The 27,285-nt window shown below is 43.1% G+C and overlaps 1 protein-coding gene across 2 annotated transcripts in view; it reads left to right on the top strand.

The window, feature by feature from the left end:
- The window catches only part of SLC17A8 (solute carrier family 17 member 8), a 43,066-nt gene extending 16,187 nt beyond the window's left edge, over positions 1-26,879 (top strand). The window contains exons 3-12 of one of the 2 annotated variants that reach the window (XM_074950989.1): positions 1,731-1,849; positions 9,109-9,223; positions 9,805-9,892; positions 14,488-14,574; positions 15,336-15,469; positions 17,824-17,973; positions 19,049-19,181; positions 22,916-23,026; positions 24,475-24,602; positions 25,189-26,879. In XM_074950989.1, the coding sequence (XP_074807090.1) occupies positions 1,731-1,849; positions 9,109-9,223; positions 9,805-9,892; positions 14,488-14,574; positions 15,336-15,469; positions 17,824-17,973; positions 19,049-19,181; positions 22,916-23,026; positions 24,475-24,602; positions 25,189-25,527 (1,404 nt within the window). In that variant the 3' untranslated portion in view covers positions 25,528-26,879. Of the gene's footprint in view, positions 1-1,730; positions 1,850-9,108; positions 9,224-9,804; positions 9,893-14,487; positions 14,575-15,335; positions 15,482-17,823; positions 17,974-19,048; positions 19,182-22,915; positions 23,027-24,474; positions 24,603-25,188 lie in introns of both variants that reach the window. The other variant, XM_074950981.1, reaches the window with a different exon arrangement.
- The last annotated feature ends 406 nt before the right edge of the window (positions 26,880-27,285 follow it).

Genomic DNA, 27,285 nt, shown 5'->3' with positions numbered 1-27,285 from the left:
AGGATCCATCCAGCCTATGCTGCTTCTCACAATGAGGCAGGACTCGGTAAGAAGCAGAATAATCTCCTACACAGGCCAGGGAAGAGAGGGAGCTCCCAGATGAGAAGAGGCAGGTTGAGATTGGATTGCCTGTGCCCACAAGTCTTGATTTAGTCCTTACCCTGCTCTGGGCACAAATCCTCCCTTCTTCTTGAGAAGGTGCCCTTATAGGTCTCCCAAACACCAAGACACTGGTCAGTCCTTTGTGCTTTCAGGACTGACCATTATTTTAAGCTTTAAACTAGAAATCATTAATAGAAAATGGGGACATTCTGCAAAGTTAATTCATGCACTTGGAAAAAATAACCATAAAAAAATACCCCAGCCCACTAGCATGATCTCATCTGAGTTTTGTATTGATGGGTGAGAGCAATGTTTTCAGCTCTTTGTTAGAGTGACTGGCTAATTAAAGTGTCTGATCAAAATGAGAAACTGTTTTGCATTTTGTTTGTTTGAAAAAATCTAACAGGGCGAACTGAGTCTGCCTTGTAGCATACAGAAAGGCACAAACATAAACCAAAATGTCACTGCTAAGGACTCTCTTTAGTTTCCATTTTTTGGGTAGTGTTTTAGTGAGGCTTCCTGATTAACAATACAAATGATGGTGCTGTTTTTGAAAGATTCATCTGAAGGCTAACCACCCCTCCTCTCTGTTTCCACACCATGAGGATGACCATGAAACAGAATGTCACACTTCTCCTATGCCCAGCAGTAGAAGGTTGATCCAAACAAAGGATGTCACACAGGCTCATTTAAGCATTCTTACAAAGAACAGTAACAGCTGCATGCAGGGAGAGCTTTGAGAGGTAGACTGAAAATATTTCCGAATGCAATTACATTAAATAGGGACAGATACACACAGTTCAGGCTTGTGTCTGTTCATCAGATATTTGTAGGCTATGGATCATCTGTGTTGATTGCGCTGGTACCCCAATTTAAAACTAATATAATTCTTATCACATTTAATCTAATATAACATACCTAGCTAGCTATTTTTATCCAGGTTTGTTTTAAGGAGCCATCTCTCCCCACTAGCCAGCAGAGTGTCTCCTCTTTGGGCATTTCATCCCCACCTCCTCCCTCCCTCCCCTCCCCTCCCCTCCCCTCCCGTCCCACACACACCACTGAACACAGATGGTTGATGCTAGGAATCTAAGGGCTCAACAATAAAAACACTGCAATCAAATAAAAAGGTCCAAATGGTCCAAATATGCATCCCACCCAAAACAAAGGATGTGTCACAAGGGCAAACATGATAACTGCCAGGGACCTAACTCACCAGATGAAAGAGATCAGTTCCCTATTAATGCAAAGAAAAGGAATTTAAAAAGGGGATTGCTATTAGGGCCTCAAAAATGGTCAAGGCAGATCAGCGCCAGGAGGTAGTTGCACAACGACTTGACTGAGGAAGACCTGTCCTTGGTTTTATCCTGGTTGAACCCCAGAATCAAAACTTGACTGCTTAAGAGATTATCTCAAATGTGTTTCAAGGCACTATTTAATGAGCTAGTTGTCATAGCCGTGCTGTAACGGGTTGAGAAGTAGTCTGTACACGTCCAGTGTATGGTATCCATGGTACTATGGGAAGTGTGGCTCTAATGGTGACTTTTAAACAACTTCCAAACAGGATTTATCCAGGAATCAATATGTTAAATATTCACCTTATAGTTAAAATGCTGTTTCATTTGCAGAAAGCTCAGTTCAGCTGGGATCCAGAGACAGTAGGACTTATACATGGCTCATTTTTCTGGGGTTACATTGTGACACAAATTCCAGGAGGGTTTATCTCAAACAAACTAGCTGCTAACAGGTAAGATAAAATAATGGGGCATATAAATATTTTTTCATGATCACTGTTACATCATTTAACATAATATTTTATTGTGATAAATGTATTTCAGGGATATTATGGGTAGTAATCAATATGTGGTATTTATGTCTATTATGGAGTGGTGCTACTCCCGCTGTAGCTAACAATGGAGCTAGCTTCCCAGTCTAAGCTCGATTTCCGACTCCATTCTAACAGGTTACAACATTGTGCTCATCACAATAGTACCTGACTGCATTCCAGTAGCAAATTAGGTGACGTGACTAACATCTATCACATGTTGTTTGTTCTCTTGTCCTCTCCCCAGGGGACAGAAATATGTGCAATGGAGTGTCTTGTTTTGGTAGGGTTTTCTGATGGGGGTGAGGAGTGGGTTTGCAGGTGTTTAATATACATGTTGTTTTGTATTTGGGTTAGAGTAGGCAGGTCAAAGAAATGCACTCCTAATAGAACCCAAACCACTTCGTCTATCTGAAATTTTTACATGTTTCATGTCATCCCAGAAAATGTTTTCTGAAAAGTTTTGGGCAAATCACACAAGGGGATTTACACATGTCCCTGTCATTTGCTTATTTACACATGTCCCTGTCATTTGCTTTTCAAAGATTTTTCTAATGCTTTTTTGGCTCATCTTCTCTCTGAAATAGATTCGCAAAGAAACTTCAGCTTTTTCTCTTCAAGGATCCGTAATGTATAGAGATGCTTTTCATAGGTTTTGAAGAGGAGCATGTTGGAATTGTGGAGCTATTTAAAGATGCTATCCTGAAAGTGCACGTACACACAAAAATACAGCTAGACCTTCGCTTAAATACCTGTATTATGGGCTGAGCTAGTGGTAACATCTATGGCTAAGGCCGCCTAGCACTTTGCATTAAAGCCTCTGTTTTCAGTTTCTTGTAACTTCACCAGACTTTACACATTTGTGCAGCCATTTTCCAAGCTTGCTGATTTTAAAAAAAATTCAAGTTAAAAAACCCCACTCAATTGTTTTCAGAATGAACTTTAACAAAACTAGCTATTTTTCATTAAGTAAATAGTATCTGCAAACATTTGTTTGAAGAGTTTCCAGGATTTGGAGCATGAACATAGGTGATGGATAAATAAGGTTGTCTCAAAATGTCTGGTGGTTTTCAAGATGGCACTATCTCTAATATTGTTAACCAGGTTTTCTAAAGTATATATATGTGAGGGGGGGGGGGAGAGATCACAGAAATTATAGATGGAAAATAGCTGTTTGGTCATCAAGCCTATTCCTTCTCAGTGTAAGGTAGATGTTTACTTACTAGTGCTTTGCACCATCTAGATACAAATGTCTCCACAAATTGAAAAGAGTTTGTTTATTTGTATGGTAAGAAAAGAAGGGAACAGTACAACTGGCTTCATTGTGCTGTCTTGCTTGAAATCAAAGTCCCTTGCCCTCTGCATTTTGCCAAGAGCTATAAAAAGTTACATATGGCAAAAGTCCACTGCATGGCAGTTCTTCATCAAAGCATAGAGTCCCTCCCATGCACAGCTACTTCTATAATGACTCTGGGACTTTTAACTTTCCACACGGAATGGTCCATGGCTCCAACCCCTCTCCTCAGATCTTCCAAAATGTACTCTGGGCTTAGTTTGCATCATTCCTCTTACAAAATTAGCATCCTCTACTCTTGATTCCTCCACCAGACAAAATTGTCTGATCTCAGTGTTTCTCTTATCCATCCAGTCTGCAAATCAGCTGGCCTGACCGTAGAGGTATCCCCAGTCTTCTGATCTCTCTGAGCTGCCCACAGAATGGACCAACTCAAACTTCCACAAACGTACCAATATTTTACCGAGTAAAGCTGAAGAAATTTTTTTTTAAGGTCTGACAAATAGCACTCTTGGTGGGAAGATGAATCTGTGAGACCTTACAGCTGATTTAAAATACACATATCCATTTCTACAATCCAAATACACTGCAAATTACATACAATCTAATGGAAAATGTGAACTCAATCCAGAGCATTCTTTCTATAGTGAAATTTATAGTGTATCAAATTGTCCGTATTTTAAATAACATAAAGTTATTGCTTGTAATATCAAAAAACAACAACAAAAAACACCATCAAAAACACTTCTGTGACATTTTGGTAGGGGTTTCCATGTACTTGTATTGAAAAAGTACAGAATATGTCCATATCAGCTGGTACATGTATTCTCAAAAAGAAAAGGAGTACTAGTGGCACCTTAGAGATTAACCAGCTAACACGGCTGCTACTCTGAAACCTGTCTATATGTATTCTGTGGCTCATGAATCTAATTTATGGTCTCAATATGCCTATTTGATCTAATAACCAAACTCTACCAATTCAGCAGAGAAATTGGTGCTGGGATGGGAACCTTAAATGGGTGTATCACTTACCGTACATCACAGGCAAGAATTCAGTTAGGTTTTATACAGGAAGTGGCAAGCTACTGTTATCGTTCCTAGCATTAATTATACTACTTGGTTATCATGTTCACTTTGCATCAGAGCCTCCAAATCCTGTTTCTAAGTTGCAGAATAGATTCTCAGAGAAACCGATACAGACACAACAATTTTCTCCAGCTTTTACTGACTTTTTAAAAAAGTACATTGTACTTTGCTCTTTGGTCAAATTAATTTTTGGTTGTTTCCTCTATTTTCTTGTAAACAACAAAATCATAGGTAATTGTGACCTAACTGCATTTATTATATCCATCCATAGGCACATATCATGCTATTGATGCACACAATGTAATACTTCTGTGGCCACATGATTTTCATAGTTGTCATCTATGCAGTATATTGTGGCCTCAAGGACTTGACCATGATAAGTATGTTTAGAACTCAGGATGTCTTAAGACAGACTAGGTCCTTGAAAAATTCCCTAAAAGGGAAATTTCTATTTGCAGTAATAGTATTAAGGTTTATATCTAGAGATACTCCAAACTCCCTTGTGTTTACTCATGTTTTCTCCAGATTCAGTCCTGGTGGGTTCACCACCCATCCCAAGTTTCTCTTTTAGAAGAGGAAGGATGGCCTTGTTGTTAAGGACCTGGATAGTAAGTAGGAGATCTGGGCTCAATTCCTGACTCTGCTACCGACTCTCTTTGCAAACTTGGGGTGGTTGTTTGATCTCCCTGTGCCCCTTCTATAAATGGTGATAGTATTTATTTCTTTCCCCCTACCCTTTGTTGGTCCTGTCTGCTTACACTCTAAGCTCTTTGGGACAGGGACTATCTCACCACATGTTTGTATTGAGTATAGCACCACCGTAGAACCTCAAACTCAGCTGAACTCTCTAAGCCCTACTATAATACAAATAATTTATAATAATAATTTCAATTCTCAGCGCAAAGCTCAGCTGAAAACTCACTGGGTAACCTGGTTTTGTACTGGAAGTGATTCAAAACCACTCAAACCCACAAATTTCCCTTCATTATGGTGTAAAATCATAAATTACCCAACATTTCCACAGATCCACATTGACTTGAAAAGTTCACATCAACCATTTAATGACAGTGCCCCTTAAATTACTGCTCACCATTACAAAATATGTCTGATTACTGTAAGCACCATTTTAACTTGTCCATTGTTATTTCCTAATAAAAAGAGACTGAACCTGAGGCGCATCCTGATATCGGCTTTAAGGAATAGAACACCAATGGTCAGCAGAGTCTATCATTTAAGAGCTCTGTTCTGATTTCACAATGGCAGCTTGCCAGGGACCCAGATGGGGAGGCGAAAAGAATACATGAATGAATTAGAAACACTGGGCTATTTTTAGCCAAGGAAGAGACCAGCTTATCTTAGATTCAAGGTACTACACTGCTGGCAAGATGATGGCTGTTTTTGCAAACATGCCTCACCCTCATAAAGAGTAGCAAAACACTAGCTAATTCTAGCTCAGCCACTCTTATTTATATCTTTGGTGTACAAAGAAACTATATGGAATGAAATAATACAGAATGTGAATTCAATTATTAGAACTGTGCAAGTGGAAAATAAATCCTACTCTTTCCCTGTAGATAATTCTTTCCCTCACATTTTTACCTACATTCTATGTAATGCACTGTAATTCCCTGAAGCGTGAGGGCTCCTACAGCACTACAATAAAGAATGCATTTCCCTTGATGGCAAGGCGTGGCCAGTGTAGACAGCCTCCTCACCTCCTTTAGTGATGATGGATGTAGCACAACTAAATATTCACTCAGCTTTGAAAATGGCCCCTTAAATGTTCGTGGGTAACCATTTGCTTCCACCGCCATTTTGGCATTCTGATTCTTAGAACACTTTTCATATTGACTCTGTTCATTTTATTGTTACTGTCCTCTCCCAGCCCCTTTATCTGTTGTGTCCCTCAGCTGAATCCTGCTTGTCACTGAAGCGGTCAAAGGCTGAGACTGTCTTCTTTGCTGATGTATGTACAATACTTAGCACCCAAAGGAACCTTGGGTTCGTAGGCACTACTGTGATTGTGGAGAATCAGGGAGTGATGTGTTTTAATTTTATGAATATCAGGTGCACTGCAATTTACCTGTTATCATGCCAGACTACAAGGAGCTAAATCAAGGGAGTCTGTTTGGAGACAAACAGGAAACAAAACAATGGCAAAGATGAGGTACAGTCCAGGTAATAGCAAAGGTCCTTGAGGAAATAATGGGGAAGTTATTAATTGGGCAATACACCCTGCATGGTTACAGCTAGGCAGGCAAGGTTTATTTGCCCAGACATGAACCCAGGACTAGTGGGGATGCTAAAACCTTAATGATGCTGGTCTGGCAAAGAAGGTGGGGAGGGAGTTGAGCGCCCAGGGACAGCAATTGACAGAGACACTGAGAGAGAGAGAGAAATGGCAGCAAGCGGGCTGTTTTTCTTGGATAGAGACGGGGGATAACTGGGCTGAGGGGAACTTACAAAAGCTGGCAGGGAAACAATACAGTGTAGGTAAGACCCCAGTCAGATAAGCCTTTGTTTGTTTGTTTGATCCCTTTGCTTTGTGTGCTCTGTACATGTGGGTGAATAAATAAAGCTTTGTTTTGAAGAAAGCTTTGTTTTGAGCCACTTTAATCAGCTATTGTCACAGGACGAAAAGGGCTGACAGGTGCCAAACACAGTTGGGCCTGTCAGAATAACATGGCTGGAAAATGGGGGAGGAGGGGATGCAGCCCAGAGATCAAGTCTGAGAGTGGTAGAACTTGTGGTTCTACCCAGAGATGGGTGAAGGCATGCTGGATATAAATCTAGCTTTGGCATGCGGGGGAAGGACTAGAGGACCTCTTGAGGTCCCTTCCAGACCCACATTTCTGTGTTTCTAAGGTAGCAGCCCTGGGGGGCTGCTTTAATGTCTGCCAACTGGCTATGGTCCCTGTGCACCAGGGCCAAATATGTGCATGAGTGGACCGTGTCACAGGGACCTGATACTTCAACTTTGCACTAGGTGAGAGCAGACTAGGATAATTCTCAGTGAGCTGGATCTGGCTGATTTGAGACTTAGGCAGTGCAAAGGGCACAGAACCCAGCCAAGAATCTGACTCATTAAACTTAAAAAGGTGGCCTGAAAATGTCCTGTTACTACTGTAGACATCTTATCAGGGATCACTACTGTGATATGATCATTAAGCTGGTTCTTGGTGATATCAAGTTTAATAATTTCCAGAGACATTGGATTAGTGAACCTAGGAGATGCATAGCATATGTAATGCAATCCACAGAACTGATTTGTTGTCTAGAAATGAAATTCATAGATTTTGTCGACAAGGTATGAAAATTTGAGAAATACAGTAAGTTTTAGTTAATTCTTATATTAATAATCCTAACTAAATAAAGATTCCCATTTTTTGTCAGGTACCTTCTTTCCACCTTATTATTCCCACTGTCTATTTTTTCTGTTTTCTTTCCTGTGGCACTGTGGGGTCCAGTTTTTCAATGAATTCTTTAAGAGGGCATCCAAGTGCCATATATGAGGACTCAGACAGGCAAGTAGGTGCTTCAGCTATGCCATGGCCCTAGAGATTGGCAAGCAGTGCTCAATTTGTGCCAGGGCTCAGCCCCGGAACCTCTGGGCTTGCCACATCATTTATGAAAGTAAAAAAAAAAAAATTGCTTGAGCATTGGCACCTAATTGCTTGAACCATGGCTCTTCTTTCATTATAAATTAAGCATTGCTGGCAAGCATCCAGTTTATGCCAGGTAGAAAATGATCGTCATATGATTCAGTTTCAGACACTTTTTCTGTCACTTCTATTGTTACTGTTATTTACTATTTTTATGGTGCAGTAAGTGTTGAACTGCTCTCTATTTACACTCAGAAAACCCCAGGCTGAAAGGATTCACAGTCAGACTTGGGTGTACTAGGTAAACCTGCACTGGAAAGTTGGGTGGTCCTGTCCTTCAACTCCAACTATGTTGGGCACCCAAGAATGTTGCCTATATCTGTGGTCATGCCACAGACCTTTCTGCTACTCTTTTCTTTGTGTCTGAAATCGAATATATAGGTTGGGTGACTGCAGCCAATATAAATAATTTTCAGAACTCCTCTAGCCCTATGTGAATTCAGATTCTTGATTAATTTGAACATAGCCGTGCCCTACCTTATTAAGAATTCAAGAGTACGGATTCATAATTTTTTTGTAGGGTGCACCATATCTTATTAAAGATGCTGCCTTTTAGACACGTCCCCTCCCAGTCACTATCACATAAAATCCTCATGGCAATTGCTGACATGGAAAAGTAATATTAGGAAAGTAGTATCTTTTAAACTGTTTTCTAATGCAGATTAGCTGCTGGAAACTAGCAGAACCAGCAACATGGCTCAGGAAAGCACTTGAGCCAGTGCTTCACATTAAGCATGTGCTTAGATTCCCTTGAATTCAATAGGATTTAAGCATGGGCTTAAGCATTTTCCTAAACAGGGATGCTTTCCTGAATCAGTACTCATGGAACCAATCAGTTCACCATGAACCTCCAGCAAGTGCTCTAAGGACCCCAGTTTGAGAAGAAGAAAAATACCAGTAGACTTTTCTGTACCAATTTTTGAGTTTATGCAAAACTCTTGTTTTAGGTAGAGGACTCATCCCAGGGATAGATTCAGCTCCGGTGTTTGTAGCTGCAACTCTGTTGACTTCATATTCAGGATTGACCTTGGCTCATTGTGCAAGTCCTTTGCAGGTGAAATGGCACAAAGTATGGGCCAATGTCTTTTCTGCCCAGTGAACAATAATTATATCCACTTTTATGCTGTTTCTTTCCACAGGGTATTTGGAGCAGCTATTTTCCTAACATCTACACTGAATATGTTCATCCCGTCTGCTGCAAGAGTACATTATGGCTGTGTTATGTTTATAAGAATTTTGCAAGGTCTCGTAGAGGTAGGAGCACTCAGCATTTTGGCCTGATTATATTTTGGGGGGTTCCGTTTTATAATGTCAGAAAAAGATTCACTCAAGTTTTCTAAATCTTATTTTCTAAATAATCTTATTTTCCTTATTGTTCCTTATAATTTCCTTATTGTTCATTTTTAGCAAGTGATGTTAGTTTGTTTTACTCCTGCCAAGTATTATTACTCGGGAAAAGCCCCATCTTTATAACATTTTTTATGCTTTTTAAGTTGATTAAATTTTAATTATACCCATTTACATATTTCAATTAGTCTAAACTATAAAGTGAAAAGACCAGGATTATGGAATGGAAAGTAGATCTACCACATTTTAATACTATCATTCACTGCATGCACTATATATGTAAACATTTCCACCACAGCACTTTACCACTTAAATTCTTGTTCAAAGCCATTCAAAATCTTCATAAGCAACCAACAAACTTCTTCATAGCTCTCCTTAACCCTTCCCGTACCTCTTAATATTGAAGAGCAATTATACCAGTTGAAAATAACAGCAACTGTATACAGTAAAAGCAAAATCCTGTGATGTGTGTATGACATATTTGCTAGGGCGTGACCTATCCAGCATGCCATGGGATGTGGAGCAAATGGGCTCCCCCGCTGGAGAGAAGCAGGTTGGCAACCACGTCTTTCTGTGGTAAGTTTAGTGATTTCTAGATTTTCTGACCCTGTGTTTCTAATGTATTGGTGTTTCCATTTAGAAATGCCTTATTGTATTTATTCCTATTGGTTTGCAAGTGAAATATGGAGGGGGAGGATAGTGATGGAGAGGAGAGAGGACCAAGACGAGGTAGAACTGGTGGGTTGGTGGGTGGGGAGAGAATGCTGCAGAGACGCTGGGACAGAGAGGTGAAGAGAAGAGTGAAAGCAATGAAGGTAAAAGTGGACAGTGGGGGGAAAAACAAGGAAGAAAAATCACAGAAAAAAATAGCCTGCTAGCAAATGCAGGCATTGAGGGACTAGGGGTCTGTAATATCAAATACAGGATGAAAAGAGGGAGACTAGGAAAAGGCAAAAGTGCAAAAAAGGGAGACTTTTTTTTAAAGAATGTACAGGAATTTCGCTTTATACATGTTTTGAATCTACAATTTAATGGATGGGAAAATCCTGACAAACTCCCTCAGACCCCCAGCCACTTTGGATACTGTGGAACACACCCCATTTTATATTTGAGAAGTGAACTGGTATGAATGAAAAATTAGGAAGCCACAATATTTCTGAGTAGCTGCCAGATTTCTCTGACTAAGCGTCAAAGAGCCACAGGATTGGTGCTATGGCTCCAGCTTTGGAACAGTCTCTGGGAAGATCCCTTCAATATGCTAGGCCCCCCTAGGAGTCTCACTTTTCCTCTAGGGTAAGCCACACCACTTCACTGCCTCCTTAGATTGGACCTCTGGGCCTTCAGCTCTGCTGTTTCACACTGTGAGCTCTATTTGATGAGTGCCAATGAGACCGACCCCTGAGGGAGACTTGTACAATCTTAAGGAGCAATGCACCTATGCAAGCATCTGCAGTGACACTCAGCCAGCATTGTCAAACAGTAGGGTCTATCAGTCGTCTGGAACACAGCATAGGAAGTCCTTGGTTAGCACAGGGAAATGAAGGTTAAAGTGCAGTCCATTCTGGGTAGCCAGAGCCCAGCCAAGCTGCAGTGAACCCTGTTGTTCAAGTTCTGTCACCCCGTCCATCTGATCTCCTTTGTCAGACTCCCAGGTGTGTGCTCCCAACTGTTTCCCCCAGTCAACACCCTACCTTTTATCTTTCCCCCTGCCCACACACACACAGTCCTTTGTTCCCAAGCTGGGGATGGGAGGCAAGGGACATCCATATCTCTCTGCATCATTGGTTGCTTGGTGTCCATGTTCAGGCAAGTGGATTTGGCACTTTCTTCTCAAGAGCTCCATTGATATGGGACCTAAGGGCCCAGATAGCTAGGCACCATTCGCACCTGTGTCTTAGCCTGCCCTGAGAGCACACAATCTCTTTGCACCCACTCTGTAACAATGCTGCATGTAGGGGAAACTGAGGCACACATGGGCTTCATAAAAATGTTAAAAAATTCCACACTTTGTCACATCAAATCCTTGCATTCATCTTAGTTAATCCTGCAGGAGTAATTTGGGACGTAGACTAGATATGAAACTCCAGCCTGAGTAATCACCAGTGAAAAGTATTTGCAAATGAGTTATTCCAAGAAACTAGTAGAGTGAGGTGTTCTCTGCATGTCTGACAATAGTTTGTACGTAGGTCAAAAGTGTTCATTAACAAAGTATGAGCTAATGTCAAACAAACAGTGAAGACCTGAGTCTGCTCCTTCCTCAGAATAATTCATTAGCAGTACTTCTTACCTATGGCAGAGTTAATCCAGGAAGACCTCAGAGCCAACTGGCAGCAGCCCACCGTACAATAACTCATATCAGGCCAGACACCCATTCCCCCCAACACATTGTTGTCATAATATGTATCTAAAAGGTGCCATGTAAGGCATCATACGTAAGGTTACGATTTTGTCACGGAGATTGCGGAAGTCATGGAAGCCATGACTTCCAAAGACCTCCGTGACTTCAGCCCATGGTGGCTGGGAGCTGCAGGGTCCCGCCGCAACCCACAGCACCTGGTGGGGTCCCCCCACAGCTCCCAGCTGCCGCAGGTGCTGGGGTGACCCTGGAGTTCCTGGCCACTCCGGGCAGCAGGCGGCTCCAAGCCACTTTGGTGGGGACACTGCAGCTCCTGGCTGCGGGTGGCGGGGGACCCCCGGAGCTCCAAGCAGCGGGGGTCTCTGAGCCACCACCAGGGGACCCCGCAGTTCCTGGCCGTCCCCCACAGCTGCCCAGCGGCACCCCATTTTGTCATGGATATTTTTAGTAAAAATCAGGGATAGGTCACGGGCTTCAGTGAATTTTTCTTTATTGCCCCTGACCTGTCCGTGACTTTTACTAAAAATATCTGTGACAAAATCTTAGCCTTAATCATACGTAAACTGGTGACACACTGGTCCCGAATATAATCCGTGATGTGTGTACAGGTTGTATAGAAAGAATGTGTGTGTGTGTGCTGGAAATAAGTTCTTAAAATGTATTTGGGAGGCAGAGCAAAAACTCAGCTTGCCCTAGACAAAGGAATGTGGACTTACCTGCCTGAGCAGCTTGGTTACAAGCAGAGGACCATGAAGGTACATTTACATACAGGGTAAACAAAGCTGTCAAGCAGCAACTTAGAGAGCATACTGGGGGACAGAGTCTGCACCCCAGGAATCCTTCCTGGCTCTTGAGGCAGAGACCATGGACTTTGGGTAATACAATGGGAGCAAACAGGCTTTTAGTGATCTTTGGGAGCAGCACCTTTTGATTCTCTCAGTGCTGGTTTCCTTAGCCTGGAGTTGCTGATAACTTGATGTGAGTAACAAAACTGCTTAGGCAAAGATTGTAACTAGCGAGGATTAAGTTTTTTGGTCACTAGAAATCATGTTTTGTTTGTAACCATACCTGTCTCTTTTGTTCCTGCTTAGTGTCACTTAAATCTCTGGTCTTTGTTACTAACCTTATTCTTGTTTTATTACAAAACCATCTTAGTGCTGAGTATTACAGTGAAGTGCAAGACTTCAGCTAATCTACCAAGCAGCATGTGCGCTCTGTATCTTTGGAGGCAACGACCCTAATAATTTCTGTGAGGGTCCAGTAAGAGGGACTGGACACAGGAGACATCCCTGGGGAACGAGGTTTTGCTGATTGTTACCTGCAAGGCAAGATTTAGACTGGCAGAGACTTGAAGACTTTGCTGGTGAGGCAGACAGGCTGGTGTGTCAGGGAGCTGACCCACAGCTTAGCAGCAGCAAAGCTCTCACTCTCGCTAAGGCAGTGGGGTAACCCAGTGGTTCACAGTTCTAGGTATTCTGACTAGAACAGGTCAGATACCCACTTGCCAATGCTAAACTAGAGTTTCATCACCAGTCTACATGAATTCTCAGTGGAAATTCCTTGTTCAAACACTTAAATGCTCATGTCCTTTTCCACATCACACACCTCTTTTGGTCTGGAACTCAGACTTGTTAACCTGTTGCCATGTTGAAAATTGACTCTTTATTTTAACCATTTCTGCATACTATTGGTATAGTCCAGTAGTTCTCAAATTTTAGCAACCCGAGGACCCCCATTTTGATTTACAATTTTTCAGGGACCCTCAAGTCCTCCGCTCATCCCTTGCCCTGCCCCCTTCCCTGAGGCCCTGCCCCTCCTCTGCCCCTTCTCCGAGACCCCTCCCTTGCTCACTCCATTCCCCCTCCCTCCGTCACTTTGTCTCCCCCACACTCACTCACTTTCACCAGGCTGGGGCAGGGAGTTTGGGTGCAGGAGGGGTGCGGGCTCGGAGAGGGAGTTTGGGTGTGGGCTCTGGGTTCTGAGAGGGAGTTTGGGTGCGGTGTGCGGACTTTAGGTACAAGAGGGGTGTGGCTCTGAGCTCTGGGAGGGTATTTGAGTTTGGGAGGGGGTGAGGGGTGCAGCCTCTGGGACGGAGGGAGTTTGGGTGCACAGAGTTGGCACTCAGGGTGGGGGCAGTGCGCAGAGACCCCTTGTCCTCTTCCCCCACCCCCAAGGTCGGCAGGGCTGCTTCCGGGAGCGGGGCAGGGTCAGGGGAGGTAGGAAGCCTGCCTTAGTCCCACTGCGCTGCCGGACTTTTAGCATGCAGGAGGTGCTGGGAGGGAAAAGGAGGGAGAGGAGTTGATCATAAGGGCCCGCGGACCCCAGTTTGGGAAACGCGCCTACAGTCAACATATTGTTGAACATACTGATGGCAGGTCTAGATGAGCAATCCACTGTTGCTAGCATTGGTGGAGTTTCACGGGGACAAGCATAACAATGGGAGAATGTATTTAAGTTCTCCGTGTAAAATTGTGGCTGCTCACTGCTTCTGAATATCAGGCTCTTAACTTCTCCGTAGCGCAATTCATCCATATGCATAATACAGATAATACAGCTTACCTACCTCAACATATGCTGCTGCATGATAAAGGTACCACCTGGACTTTGTGATGCTGGTCTTAAGAGCACACTGTAGTTGCTGGGTGGTGGAACCAGGGGTGCCGGCTTGAAGTGGTTTCCATCATATACAGGGTTTACAGTTTGGTACACAAATTATTCCAGCCTCCCTGTGTAGTTGTTCTAATTCCTATAGGAAACAAGTTGGAGGAATTAGGTAACATAGCTGACATGTTTTCTCAATCCTTTTGATCTTCAGGTTCCTACGCTGGGGCAGTGGTTGCCATGCCCTTGGCAGGGATATTGGTACAGTACATAGGGTGGCCATCAGTCTTTTATATTTATGGTGAGTTGTTTAATGTAAAATGGCGCACAGTTGGATCAGCATTGTTAGACAGTGTAGTACAAATCTGATTTAAAAGTAGTACCAATCAATATTGTTCAGTCTTATTGTCAGCTTTCTGTGAAGTGTTACAAGATACTATGGTAAAATGCTTTTAAACTGTAATGATTTCAACATATAGTGCAGGGCTACATACTGGCGAGCCCTTGTGAAAGCCCACTTAACCACCCAAAGATGCCCCAAGCATGCTGATACATCCCTGAAGTTGCATCTTCTCTGTGCTTAAACGCTTACCCATTCACAAAAAAGTAGGGGCTCCAAAAGCCACGCACAGTAGGGAAGCTCACCCCTGCATGTTTGTCTGTTTCAGAGGCAGGATAGTTTACACTGATCCTTTGCACAGAGTGTGCTGCAAGGTTTGCCAATCAGGATCTGCTTTACATAGCCCATACCAATTTTTTTTTTCGGATTAATCACAATTCCCCCGGCCCCCCACGCACATCCCATGTAGATATGTGCTTCTGCCTTCCCCCACCTCCCCAGGCACATAAGTGCAGTGTGCTGAATAAGTGCTCAGATACCCCTGTGATGGGCAGAGTATAAATACACAGCTATAACTTTTCCATGTGAATTTGTGCAGATTTCCTGCCGGAGTTTGATTTGATTTGGTCCTCAGATAAATAATTGAAACATTAGGCATTACAGATACTTTACCATTGCACAATGGCATTTGAAACCAATCTGTTTTCTTTCCACCTCTACAGGAATGTTTGGAATTGTTTGGTACATGTTCTGGCTGCTTCATGCCTATGAGAGCCCTGCTGCACACCCAACAATAACCAGTGAAGAAAGGACATACATAGAAACAAGTATAGGAGAAGGGGCCAGCCTCGTTAGTGTAAGTGCAAATGTAAGTATAATTTAATGGTCATAGACAGAAAATACCTGGGTTTTGGTGGTCATTGTCATTTATGGCAAACAAACATATTAAAACTTTGCATTACATCAGTGTGTGGATAGGGATACAGTGTAGAACTTTAGCATACATAAGGGAAGCTTTTATTTTCTTAAAGGCTACAGAATCCAGCCCATGCATAAAAATATACAAATCCTAATCAATATACACAATTCAATGTCCTTTCAGCTCAAGGGTTCTACTCCTGTCTAAACTTAAGGGGACAGATTCTGATCTCGCTTACGAGTAATCCAACTGAGTTCAGAAAAAATGAAGTCAATTTTGCTCCCTAGCTCAGACGCTGCCAACAATTCTTGTCCGTGGAAGGTCTGAATGCACAGTCGGGGTTCTCTGACTCTCTTGATCTTCAGACAGCCTACGTTTTTTGTTTTTGTCCCCCCCCCTTCCACTCCCCAGACCTTTCCTTAGCTTTGTTACCAGTAACAGACTGGAAACCTGATTCCAAAATATATTTTCCAATCAAATTTGTCTTCCTCCATTTATGTAACTTGGTTTTGCTATTGTTTGTAAAAACAAAAGCTGTTTCTTGATAACCTATTCCTTCCTGGCTTCCATTCTTCAACATTCTGTAACAAAATAACTAAAATTGTCTTTGGATTATTGATGATTTGGCTAACAATCGTGGTGGTTGGATAATGTGTCAGATTCTACCCTTGGATGCACAACTGATGCATTCATTGAAATCAATCAGACCTTGGCTGGAGACACACATGCTCATCCAAGGTACCATTGCACCCTTAATATTAATTGGATCAACATAAATACATCCATGTGGAGTTCATACCATGCTGTGTACATAATAGGTCCATCTTAAAAAGAAGAAAAAAAATATATCCATGTTATCATCATTACAAATTGTTTCTTTTAGGAATTCTATTGTAAATAAGCGTGGTTCTGAAGTAATTTCCTTCCTGCTGTACGGATTACTGAAGCATAAATGGAAACTCAAAGTGAGAATAGTGAATTGCATAAATTCCATTTGATCCCAAGGACTTTACTTCAAGTCCCAATTTAGACTAAAACTGATATCTGCCTGTCACTTAATTACTGCATATTTACAATATTGAATTTATCAGATTGAATCACACCAGAAGACATTGAGGAACATATCAAGGCTTTCCCGCAATTTACTTTATAATTCTTCTTACCCACTGTACCACTGTTGCTCTACACCAGTGGTTTTCAAACTTTTTTTTTCTGGTGACCCAGTTGAAGAAAATTGTTGATGCTCATGACCCAACTGAGCTGGGGATGAGGGATTGTGGTGTGAGAGGGGCTCAGGGCTGGTGCAGAGGGTTGCGGTGTGGAGGTGAGGGCTGAAGGGGTGAAGGGGTCAGGGCTCAGGGTGCAGGCTCTGGGGTGGGGCCGGGGATGAGGGGGTTGGGGTGCAGGAGGTGGCTCTGGGGCGGGGAGGGATCAGGGCTGGCAGGGGGTTGGGGTGCATGAGAGGGTCAGGACTCTGGGCTGGAGGTGCAGGCTCTGGTGTGGGGCCAGGAATGAGGGGTTTGGGGTGCAGGGAGGGGCTCTGGGTTTGGGGGGGCTCAGGGCTGGGGCAGGGGATTTGGGAGCAGGGTTGGGGCGTGGTCTTAACTTGGGTGTCTGCCGGTCAGCGGCGCAGGGGGGGGTGTGCTAAGGCAGGCTTTCTGTCTGTCCTGGCACCGTGAACTGCGCTGGGCCCTGGAAGCGGCCAGCAGCAGGTCCTGCTCCGAGGCGGAGGTACGCATGTGGCTCTCAACCGCAGGCACCCCCCCCCAAGCTCCCATTGGCCGGGAACTGGCTGGAAACAGTGCAGAGCTGGTGCTTGGGCTGGGGGCAGCACGTGGAGCCCTGTGGCACCCCCACCTAGGAGCGGGACCTGCTGCTGGCCGCTTCCAGGGCACACAGTGCGGTGTCAGAAAAGGTAGGGGCTAGCCTGCCATAGCTGGGCAGCACTGCAATGGGACTTTTAATGGCCCGGTCGGCGGTGCTGACCAGAGCCAGCGTGACCCAGTGCCTTACATTCTGCGACCCAGTAGTGGGTCGTGACCCACAGTTGTAAAACCACTGCTCTACACAGTCTCTCAAAAGTCCTAACCCTTCAAAGAAAGAAGCTCTATCTTGCTCCCAGCCACAAACCCTCAAGGAGTTGATTCTCCCCTTGCTTAGACCAGTATAAATCAGGAGAAACTGTTCTGCAATCAGTGAAGTTGCACTGGGGGATACAACCAATATGAAAGGAAAATCTGTCTTTGCCTTGCTTTTACCTGTACAAAACATCTTCAGTTTGTCTGTTCTAGAAATTTAGTACCCCTTGGAAGAAGTTTTTCACTTCAATGCCGGTGTATGCAATTATCGTGGCAAACTTTTGTAGAAGCTGGACCTTCTATTTGCTGCTTATAAGTCAGCCTGCTTACTTTGAAGAGGTCTTTGGCTTTGCAATAAGTAAGGTACGTTTCTTAATTCCAGCTCTTTCACTTTGGACCTGGTCCTGCAAGGTGCTGAGAGGCCTCAACTCCCTCCAAAGCCAGTTACAGCTGATAATATCAACGTTTATCTTTAAGCTTTTTTTTCTTATTTTTATCTATTTAAATTTTCACAGTTGTGGGAAATTATGAGGGGAGAGGGTTAGACAATAATTGAATGACAGCAGACATTGAGATTGAAAAAGGTAAAGCTTTTATAACCATTAAAACACAAATTGTCAACATCACATGTCAAAATATACAAAGTAAATATCCTTAAATCAAACCCTAATAAGTTCTCAAGTAGCATTTTTCTTTCTTTGCCAAGCCATAAATGTCAATTATTATAGATAGAATTATTTTTGTTGGTTGCTGTGTATATGGTGAAAACAACGTTTACTGACATTTACCAATAAAAATCTAATCCTTCTAAGCTTATTTATAACAAGTGCTGGGGTAAGTGGAATTTTAACTTTCTTCTAATTAACTCCTTGGCAAGAGGAACTATAAGAACCAGAAAAATGTATGAAAATACTAGAGTGAGATTCCCAACCATTCTCTGGCTCCTCTAAGCTGACAGAGAGGGACAGAGTGGCATAAAAGGGCCCTAAAAGCCCCATTTCAGGCTGAGGGAGAGTTCCCCTGATGCAGAAGCTATGGAGAGAGCCAGAGAGCTGCCACCCAAGGACCCTGTCACAAGCCCTTGTGTAGGGGGACCCCCAAAGGGGCAGGATAGGGGCAGTAGATTTCTGGCAGTGCTGTGGCCTACTGGCTGGCCAAAGGAGGCTGCCATGACTCAGGCCTCCGGGGCTGTCTAAATTATGCCAAGGCCTCTCCAGCTCCTAGAACAGCACAAAACTGGGATGACACAAAGGTGGCTTAAAGATACCATAACCCCCTTCTCCTTGGGCTGAAAATTCTTTAAAAGGTGCAGCCCGGAATCCTCTGCCTTAGTATCTGTTTAAACAAATAAATACCAGAAGGGAAAAATATTGTTGAACAAAAGATAAAAATAGAACAAGAGAAGACATTGGCTTACATATACTTTATTTAATTTCAGGTTGGCCTTTTGTCTGCAGTTCCACATATGGTCATGACAATTATTGTTCCCATTGGTGGGCAATTAGCTGACTTTTTACGAAGCAGAAAGATTTTAACCACTACCACTGTAAGAAAAATCATGAATTGTGGAGGTACTGTTGGATTTTACAGATCAAACATATAGTCATGTGTTGCAATTTCTGCACAAATCACAACTTCTCTTTCCATGGGTTTCCTATTTTTCCCTCTCAAAGCCCAGAGAGTGACTGCCAACTTCCACATTGCAGCCCCTTTCTGCTGCAAACTTCCTGGCTTTGTATCTTAGCTATGCTCTGCCCACCCTGCCAGAGTTACCTGCAGGGGGCTGTGTCTTCCTCCCACCGTGTCTACCCCATGGCACGTTTGGTCGCTCTCCCTGGTAACTGGGCCTGCGTGGGGAGCGGGATGGAACCACTTCTCTCACTGGCTGAAGATGGCTGCTCTAGGTCACTGCTCTGTCCAGTGCAGCAACTGGCTGAGAGAGAGCCTGGCTGGGGAGGCAGCAGTGGCCCACCCCATCTGCTCCCTGCCCAGACCTGGCTACTGGGGACAAGCCAGAAATATGCTGGGATTGAGGGCAGTGGTGATTCTGGCAGGGGCCAAACAAATCGAGGGGGAGGCACAATGGAGAAGAATAGAGTCCCTCTCTCACTTCGGGTACAGTCAAGGCAACAAAAATGGGTAACAATTTAACAGTAAAGTATTACAGGGTAACTCGGAGGCATTGACACTGACGCACAGGCTGGGTTGCCCACTGGGGTGAGTCAGTGGGTAGAGGTGGTACTTCCTCCCCCAGGCCCACCACCCAGGGCTGAAACCCAAACTCACGGGCATCTCTTAAAGTCACAGAATCCGTGACAAAATTGAAATGAATTACAGGAGAGAAATATTTCTCTCTTTTTTCCAAGTTTGTTTACTTGAGGTATTTGACAGTACCTTGCATATAATCATGTTCACTGTTTCCCCTGTATAGTCAGTGTGTCAGTTTCCCTGGTTTTTTGTCTGGGTCTCTCACACAGCAACAGGGAAAAGAAGAACTATTAAAATAAATAAACATACAAACAGTAAAATCTTATAAAGAAAAGGAGTACTTGTGGCACCTTAGAGACTAACCAATTTATCTGAGCATAAGCTTGCGTGAGCTACAGCTCACTTCATCGGAGGTATAAAGTGGAAAATGCAGTGAGGATGTTTTATACACACAGACCATGAAAAAACATGATATAGCTCTGTGGTGACCTAGAATCCTATTTTCGACGTCTCCGACTCAAGGAATATTTCCAACACTCCTCTGAACAACATACTAACATACTAATCCACAGAGACCTCCCTACCAACACTACCAAAAGAGGGATTCTAGGTGGACTCCTCCTGAAGGCCGAGACAGCAGACTGGACTTCTACATAGAGTGCTTCCGCCGACATGCACGGGCTGAAATTGTGGAAAAGCAGCATCACTTGCCCCACAACCTCAGCCGTGCAGAACACAATGCCATCCATAGCCTCAGAAACAACTCTGACATCATAATCAAAATGGCTGACAAAGGAGGTGCTGTTGTCATCATGAATAGGTCGGAATATGAACAAGAGGCTGCTCGGCAGCTCTCCAACACCACTTTCTACAAGCCATTACCCTCTGATCCCACTGAGGATTACCAAAAGAAACTACAGAATTTGCTCAAGAAACTCCCTGAAAAAGCACAAGATCAAATCCGCACAGAGACACCCCTGGAACCCCGACCTGGGATATTCTATCTACTACCCAAGATCCATAAACCTGGAAATCCTGGGCTCCCCATCATCTCAGGCATTGGCACCCTGACGGCAGGATTGTCTGGCTATGTAGACTCCCTCCTCAGGCCCTATGCTACCAGCACTCCCAGCTATCTTTGAGACACCACTGACTTCCTAAGGAAACTACAATCCATCGGTGATCTTCCTGAAAATACCATCCTGGCCACTACGGATGTAGAAGCCCTCTACACCAACATTCCACACAAAGATGGACTACAAGCCATCAGGAACACTATCCCCGATAATGTCACGGCAAACCTGGTGGCTGAACTTTGACTTTGTCCTCACCCATAACTATTTCACATTTGGGGACAATGTATACCTTCAAAACAGCAGCACTGCTATGGGTACCCGCATGGCCCCACAGTATGCCAACATTTTTATGGCTGACTTAGAACAACGCTTCCTCAGCTCTGTCCCCTAATACCTCTACTCTACTTGCGCTATATTGATGACATCTTCATCATCTGGACCCATGGAAAAGAAGCCCTTGAGGAATTCCACCATGATTTCAACAATTTCCATCCCACCATCAACCTCAGCCTGGACTAGTCCACACAAGAGATCCACTTCCTGGACACTACGGTGCTAATAAGCGATGGTCACATAAACACCACCCTATACCGGAAACCTACTGACCGCTATTCCTACCTACATGCCTCCAGCTTTCACCCAGATCACACCACACGGTCCATTGTCTACAGCCAAACTCTACGATACAACTGCATTTGCTCCAACCCCTCAGACAGAGACAAACACCTACAAGATCTCTATCAAGCATTCTTACAACTACAATACCCACCTGCTGAAGTGAAGAAACAGATTGACAGAGCCAGAAGAGTACCCAGAAGTCACCTACTACAGGACAGGCCTAACAAAGAAAATAACAGAACGCTACTAGCTGTCACCTTCAGCCCCCAACTAAAACCTCTCCAACGCATTATCAAGGATCTACAACCTATCCTGAAGGACGACCCATCACTCTCTCAAATCTTGGGAGGCAGGCCAGTCCTTGCCTACAGACAGCCCCCCAACCTGAAGCAAATACTCACCAGCAACTACATACCACACAACAGAACCACTAACCCAGGAACCTATCCTTGCAACAAAGCCCGTTGCCAACTGTGCCCACATATCTATTCAGGGGACACCATCACAGGGCCTAATAACATCAGCCACACTATCAGAGGCTCGTTCACCTGCACATCTACCAATGTGATATATGCCATCATGTGCAAGCAATGCCCCTCTGCCATGTACATTGGTCAAACTGGACAGTCTCTACATAAAAGAATAAGTGGGCACAAATCAGATGTCAAGAATTATAACATTCATAAACCAGTCGGAGAACACTTCAATCTCTCTGGTCACGTGATTACAGACATGAAAGTTGCGATATTACAACAGAAAAACTTCAAAACCAGACTCCAGCGAGAGACTGCTGAATTGGAATTCATTTGCAAATTGGATACAATTAACTTAGGTTACCTTGCATAATGACTTAACCACTCCCAGTCTCTATTCAAGCCTATTTCCCCTTGTTTTTTCCTACCATCCCCCTCTCCCCCCCGCCCCGTTCCTCAGACGTTCTTGTTAAACCCTTGTGCTGGAAATGGCCCACCTTGATTATCATACACATTGTAAGGAGAGTGATCACTTTAGATAAGCTATTACCAGCAGGAGAGTGGGGTGGGGGGAGAGAAAACCTTTTGAAGTGATAGACACCCATTTTTTCATGGTCTGTGTGTATAAAACATCCTCACTGCATTTTCCACTTTATGCATCCGATGAAGTGAGCTGTAGCTCACGCAAGCTTATGCTCAGATAAATTGGTTAGTCTCTAAGGTGCCACAAGTACTCCTTTTCTTTTTGCGAATACAGACTAACACGGCTGCTACTCTGAAACCTAAAATCTTATAGTGAACCCACAAAAAATTGGCAACTGATTGCATTAACTCATATTTTAAAACTCACTAGATTGATTTGTCCTTATTGGTGTCTTTTTAACCAGTATATTTTATAGAACTTAATTTAGTCCCGTGTTTCTTTTGCAGGTTTTGGTATGGAAGCAACTTTGCTTTTGGTAGTTGGTTACTCTCATACAAGAGGTGTGGCTATCTCCTTCTTGGTGCTGGCAGTAGGATTTAGTGGATTTGCTATTTCAGGTAAAGCTTCATCTTATTAATTATCATATTAGCTACTTACATGGCTGCTTATGGGAAAGCCCTGTTTCCTGCTCCAACAATGATTATTGGAGTACCTGCATTATATGGAGTTCGTGAGAATCTGAGTCTTTATCACTCTAGGTTTACAATACCTCCATGCTCTTCAGATTGCAACACACATTTACCTCAGAACATTGGGCTGTTACCATTCAAAACATTAAACCTAATAGGATACAGGGCTAACTATTCTGAAACTCAAATGTAAGATGAGAAGGTTTGAAATGTGGTTTAAACAGTCAGTATAATTCTCAGACTGTAATCATGCTGGTTCTGTCTGTTTGCTCCTCTGACAGCCCCCTTCAGTCCTTCTGTAACTCTGATACTTGCAGAAAGTGTATGAATTACTTCTCCACTGCCTGTAGCCTAGTTGTCAGCTGGCTTTTCCCCTGCCAGCTGCACCTGCTGGGTCATCACGCTGTGTGTCCTATAACTGTCTCTGCCCCTGGACAGGTAGTTCCTTTCAACTCCATGGGCTTATCCAGCACATGCTGGGCTCTGCAGCTCCTTGGACACCATTGTTTTCCAGATGGTGACTTCTGTTCATCAGGAATTCCTGGTAATGAGCATGGAAGGCTGACCACAGAGAGATCCTGATAAAGAGGAAACTTGTGTTCCACTGCAGAAATATCACGATTTTTCTCATCGGAGAGGAGTTTTTATTTCTAATTTCCATTTTACCAATACTCAGCCTTTCTAGTGCTTTCAGTTCCCTGGAACTCTTGAGAAAATACCGTTTGGAATGTACATGGCTTTTCCTTGCAGTTATCCGCAGCTGATACGCACAGCTTTTGTTACCTACAGTATTACACTGCTTGACAATCACTTAAATTGCTTTTTATCTTGGGGTTTCTTTTCTAATAAAATATTTATCCACTAGAAATCTACAGGAACTGTAATTAAACTTTCCACTATATATTCTGGCTGTCTGGTATTTTGGCAAATTGTCACTAAAACTACAGGGGAAAAAGTTTCTGAAAATGCTCCCTAAATTAAAGCATGAAACTCAGTTGAAGAATTAGAGACTCAGACTTATGAGTTGTTAATCCTTTAATGAAAGATTCAATGTTGGGTGCATCACTTCAGATGCTAGGTGACTGCAGGCACTGAAGCCTTAAAGGATCAAGTAGTCAAAATAAGCAATATCTCCTGTACTCTGTTATGCCCCAAAAGTGGAGCTGCAGGGGTTAAAAGAAGGGGGAAGCAGGATAAAGGGGTGCAGCTTCCCCTTTCTTTGCTAAAAGCAGAGGGATTGCTCCCCATTCTCCCTAGTCAATGCAGTGTGGATTCTCGCTCCTTTGGCAATCTCCTTTAACCACTGTTAAGCAAATCGTATTAGCCCCGGGGCGTGAAACTGACTGTGTAGTTGATTGTTGCTGCTGCTGTTACAGGATTTAATGTCAACCATTTGGATATTGCACCCCGGTATGCCAGCATTCTGATGGGGATCTCCAATGGTGTGGGGACGCTGTCAGGAATGGTGTGCCCACTCATTGTTGGTGCGATGACTAAACACAAGGTAATGTTTCCTTACCTGTTTCTAGAATGAGGATTGAATTACATGCAAGATTAAGATCATTTCAAAGGTTATTGGATCTCTAATTTTTTTCAGCAGTATGTGTGGTTTTTTTCCCCTTTACCAAAATACTAGGTGCTGTATCCTCAGCTGGTATCAATGGAAGGGGGATACCAGTTTACACCTGCTAAGCATCTTGCCCTGAAATTTCACTAGGGTACTGTCTTAGGGTGGTATCATGCTCTCCTGCAGAAAAACCCGCAAGAGTTACTTGGAAAACTGAAGTGTAATACTGCTGAGGTTCCTAAGCAATCATCGCTCTGAAATGGGGTTTGCCTCCTCGCATTTAGTAAGGGCCATGGCCTTCTAACTTCATGAGTGTCCTACAACCTGAAATCCCATTAGTATTTTATTAGCTATCATTATGGAGGAAAAAGAAATATTCTTTACAATTATTTTCTTCAAATGTTTTATTTATAAAATTAGGAATCAGACAATCAATGTACAATGTGTGCTAACTCCTGGTCTAATCCAGCAGTTAATATTTCCATTTACTGCAAACCTAATGAGTCCTATATCATTCTTTCAGACCCGGGAAGAGTGGCAAAATGTCTTTCTGATAGCAGCTCTTGTGCACTACAGTGGAGTGATATTCTATGCTATCTTCGCTTCTGGTGAGAAGCAAGAATGGGCTGATCCTGAAAGCCACAGCGAAGAGAAATGTGGCATAATCGATCAAGATGAACTGGCTGAAGAAACGGAACTGAGCAGTGATACTTTTGTTAGTCCAAAGAAAACATACGGCGCTACCAGTCAAAACAACGATGTGCGGAAAAAGGCATGGAGAAAGCAAAAGGGAGTAATGCAGGACATAGAGGAACAGACTTCCTACCATTATGAAAATGGAAATTTTCAAGATAGGTCATAATATCTGAAAATGTGTGATTCGTGTGGCAAGTGTCCCAGCCCCTCCTGCCCAACCGCCTCCTAGTCAGACAGTATCCATATGTACTTGCTTATTCATTCATGGAAAATCCTGCCAAATGGCTAGATGTAAGCTGGAGTAATTCTCTCCTTGTAGCACAGAAAAAGAGCTAATAGAAATATAACTGGCAAACCTAGGTTTGGCTTTCAATCAGATCTGTGTGGGATGGACTGAGGGCTCCCTACACAGCCCTACTGAATTTAGCATTGGTGAAGCAGGTCTGTCTGCTTGGCTCTGATTGTGGGAGCAGGGCCCTTCAAGTAAGGAAAAGGCCATAATGGGTTGTGGGATTCATAGTAATTTAATGACATTCCCCCTACCCCAATGTGTGTTTACTAGGAAGCCCATAGACATAGAAGTTTGGCCATTGTTGCCTACCTAGGACAGGGGTTCTCAAACTGGGGGTCATGACCTCTCAGGGCGTTGCAAGGTTATGACATGGGGGTCATGAGCTGTCCCCACCCAAACCCCACTTTGCTTCCAGCATTTATAATAGTGTTAAATATAAAAAAATATGGTGTTAATTTATAAGGGGGGGGGGTCGCACTCAGAGGCTTGCCGTGTGAAAGGGGGTCACCAGTACAAAAGTTTGGTCAAGTTTTAGGTTCCTGCTGAGCGATGAGAGTGAAGGAAATTTAAAATTATTAAATTAAAATATAGTCAAATATGGTCACCCAACAGCAGTAGGGGAATGTGTAACCAAGATTGCTGAAACGATTATTCCAACAATGCTTTTGTTCCAGGAGAGAGACTTTTTTCTTTATACATGATGCACCCAGGTTGGATCAAGCAATATAATGGCTACTGTAGAGATTATTTCCCTCAACCTCCCCCACCCCTGATTTTGTGTTGGCATGAAAAAATACTTTTGAAACAAAAATCATCTTCCTATTCATCATAGTCCCATAAAGATAAGATTTTCACTCAGTTCCTTATTGTAAAGCGCTTTAAATATATTTTTCTAGAATAAAATGTGGGTAAAATTATAGGCCTCAGCCTAGCAGCCCTTGTTTCCGTGAATGAGATCACTTATGTGAGTAAAGTCTATAGTTTTGGGCCTATAGCTCTTTCCTTTTACATACTGCTGCCGTGTCTCCATTGCTGTGAGTGAGGTATGGTACGTTTTTTTGGGAAAAAGGGTTTCTCTTTAAAGAAATGACCCGATTCTCAGATATTCTAATTTTACTCTCTCTCTGCTATCAGTACATGTTGGATATCATAAAATGGCTTTAGATTTTTTTCCACCATCTTTGGAAGCTACCAAGATTACACTGGAGCGGCCTATATCATCTGAAACCTTTAGCTGCGCTCAAAAGCTCATTGTGGCAATAATAATATTTTCTTAATGAAGAATTTCAGTCAACTGTTTGTTTTACATTCGGATAAATGTCTCAGTAAAATCAAGTAAAATGACCCTGTTTACTTTGTGATGTTTTATGTCACATCTCAATCTTGTCATGTGGGGTTATAATGCATCTTTTATAGCCAATGTAAAGTGCATGATAAGATTAGAAATTTAAAACATGTTATAGGCACTAATCTGGCTGTTTTACTGTTGTGTAATTGAGTGCATAGGTGGGACTATCCTTAGAGTACCCGTTCGCTGAAGGTGGAAGGTATGAATTTCAGCTAAAGTAGACAAACCCATGCTAAACATAACAGTGTAGTGGCAGAAGCAGGACAGGATAGCTGCCCAAGTGC

The sequence above is a fragment of the Natator depressus genome, chromosome 1, assembly GCF_965152275.1.
Source record: "Natator depressus isolate rNatDep1 chromosome 1, rNatDep2.hap1, whole genome shotgun sequence".
Taxonomy (NCBI): Eukaryota; Metazoa; Chordata; order Testudines; family Cheloniidae; genus Natator; species Natator depressus.
This window is presented reverse-complemented; position numbering and strand designations above follow the sequence as displayed.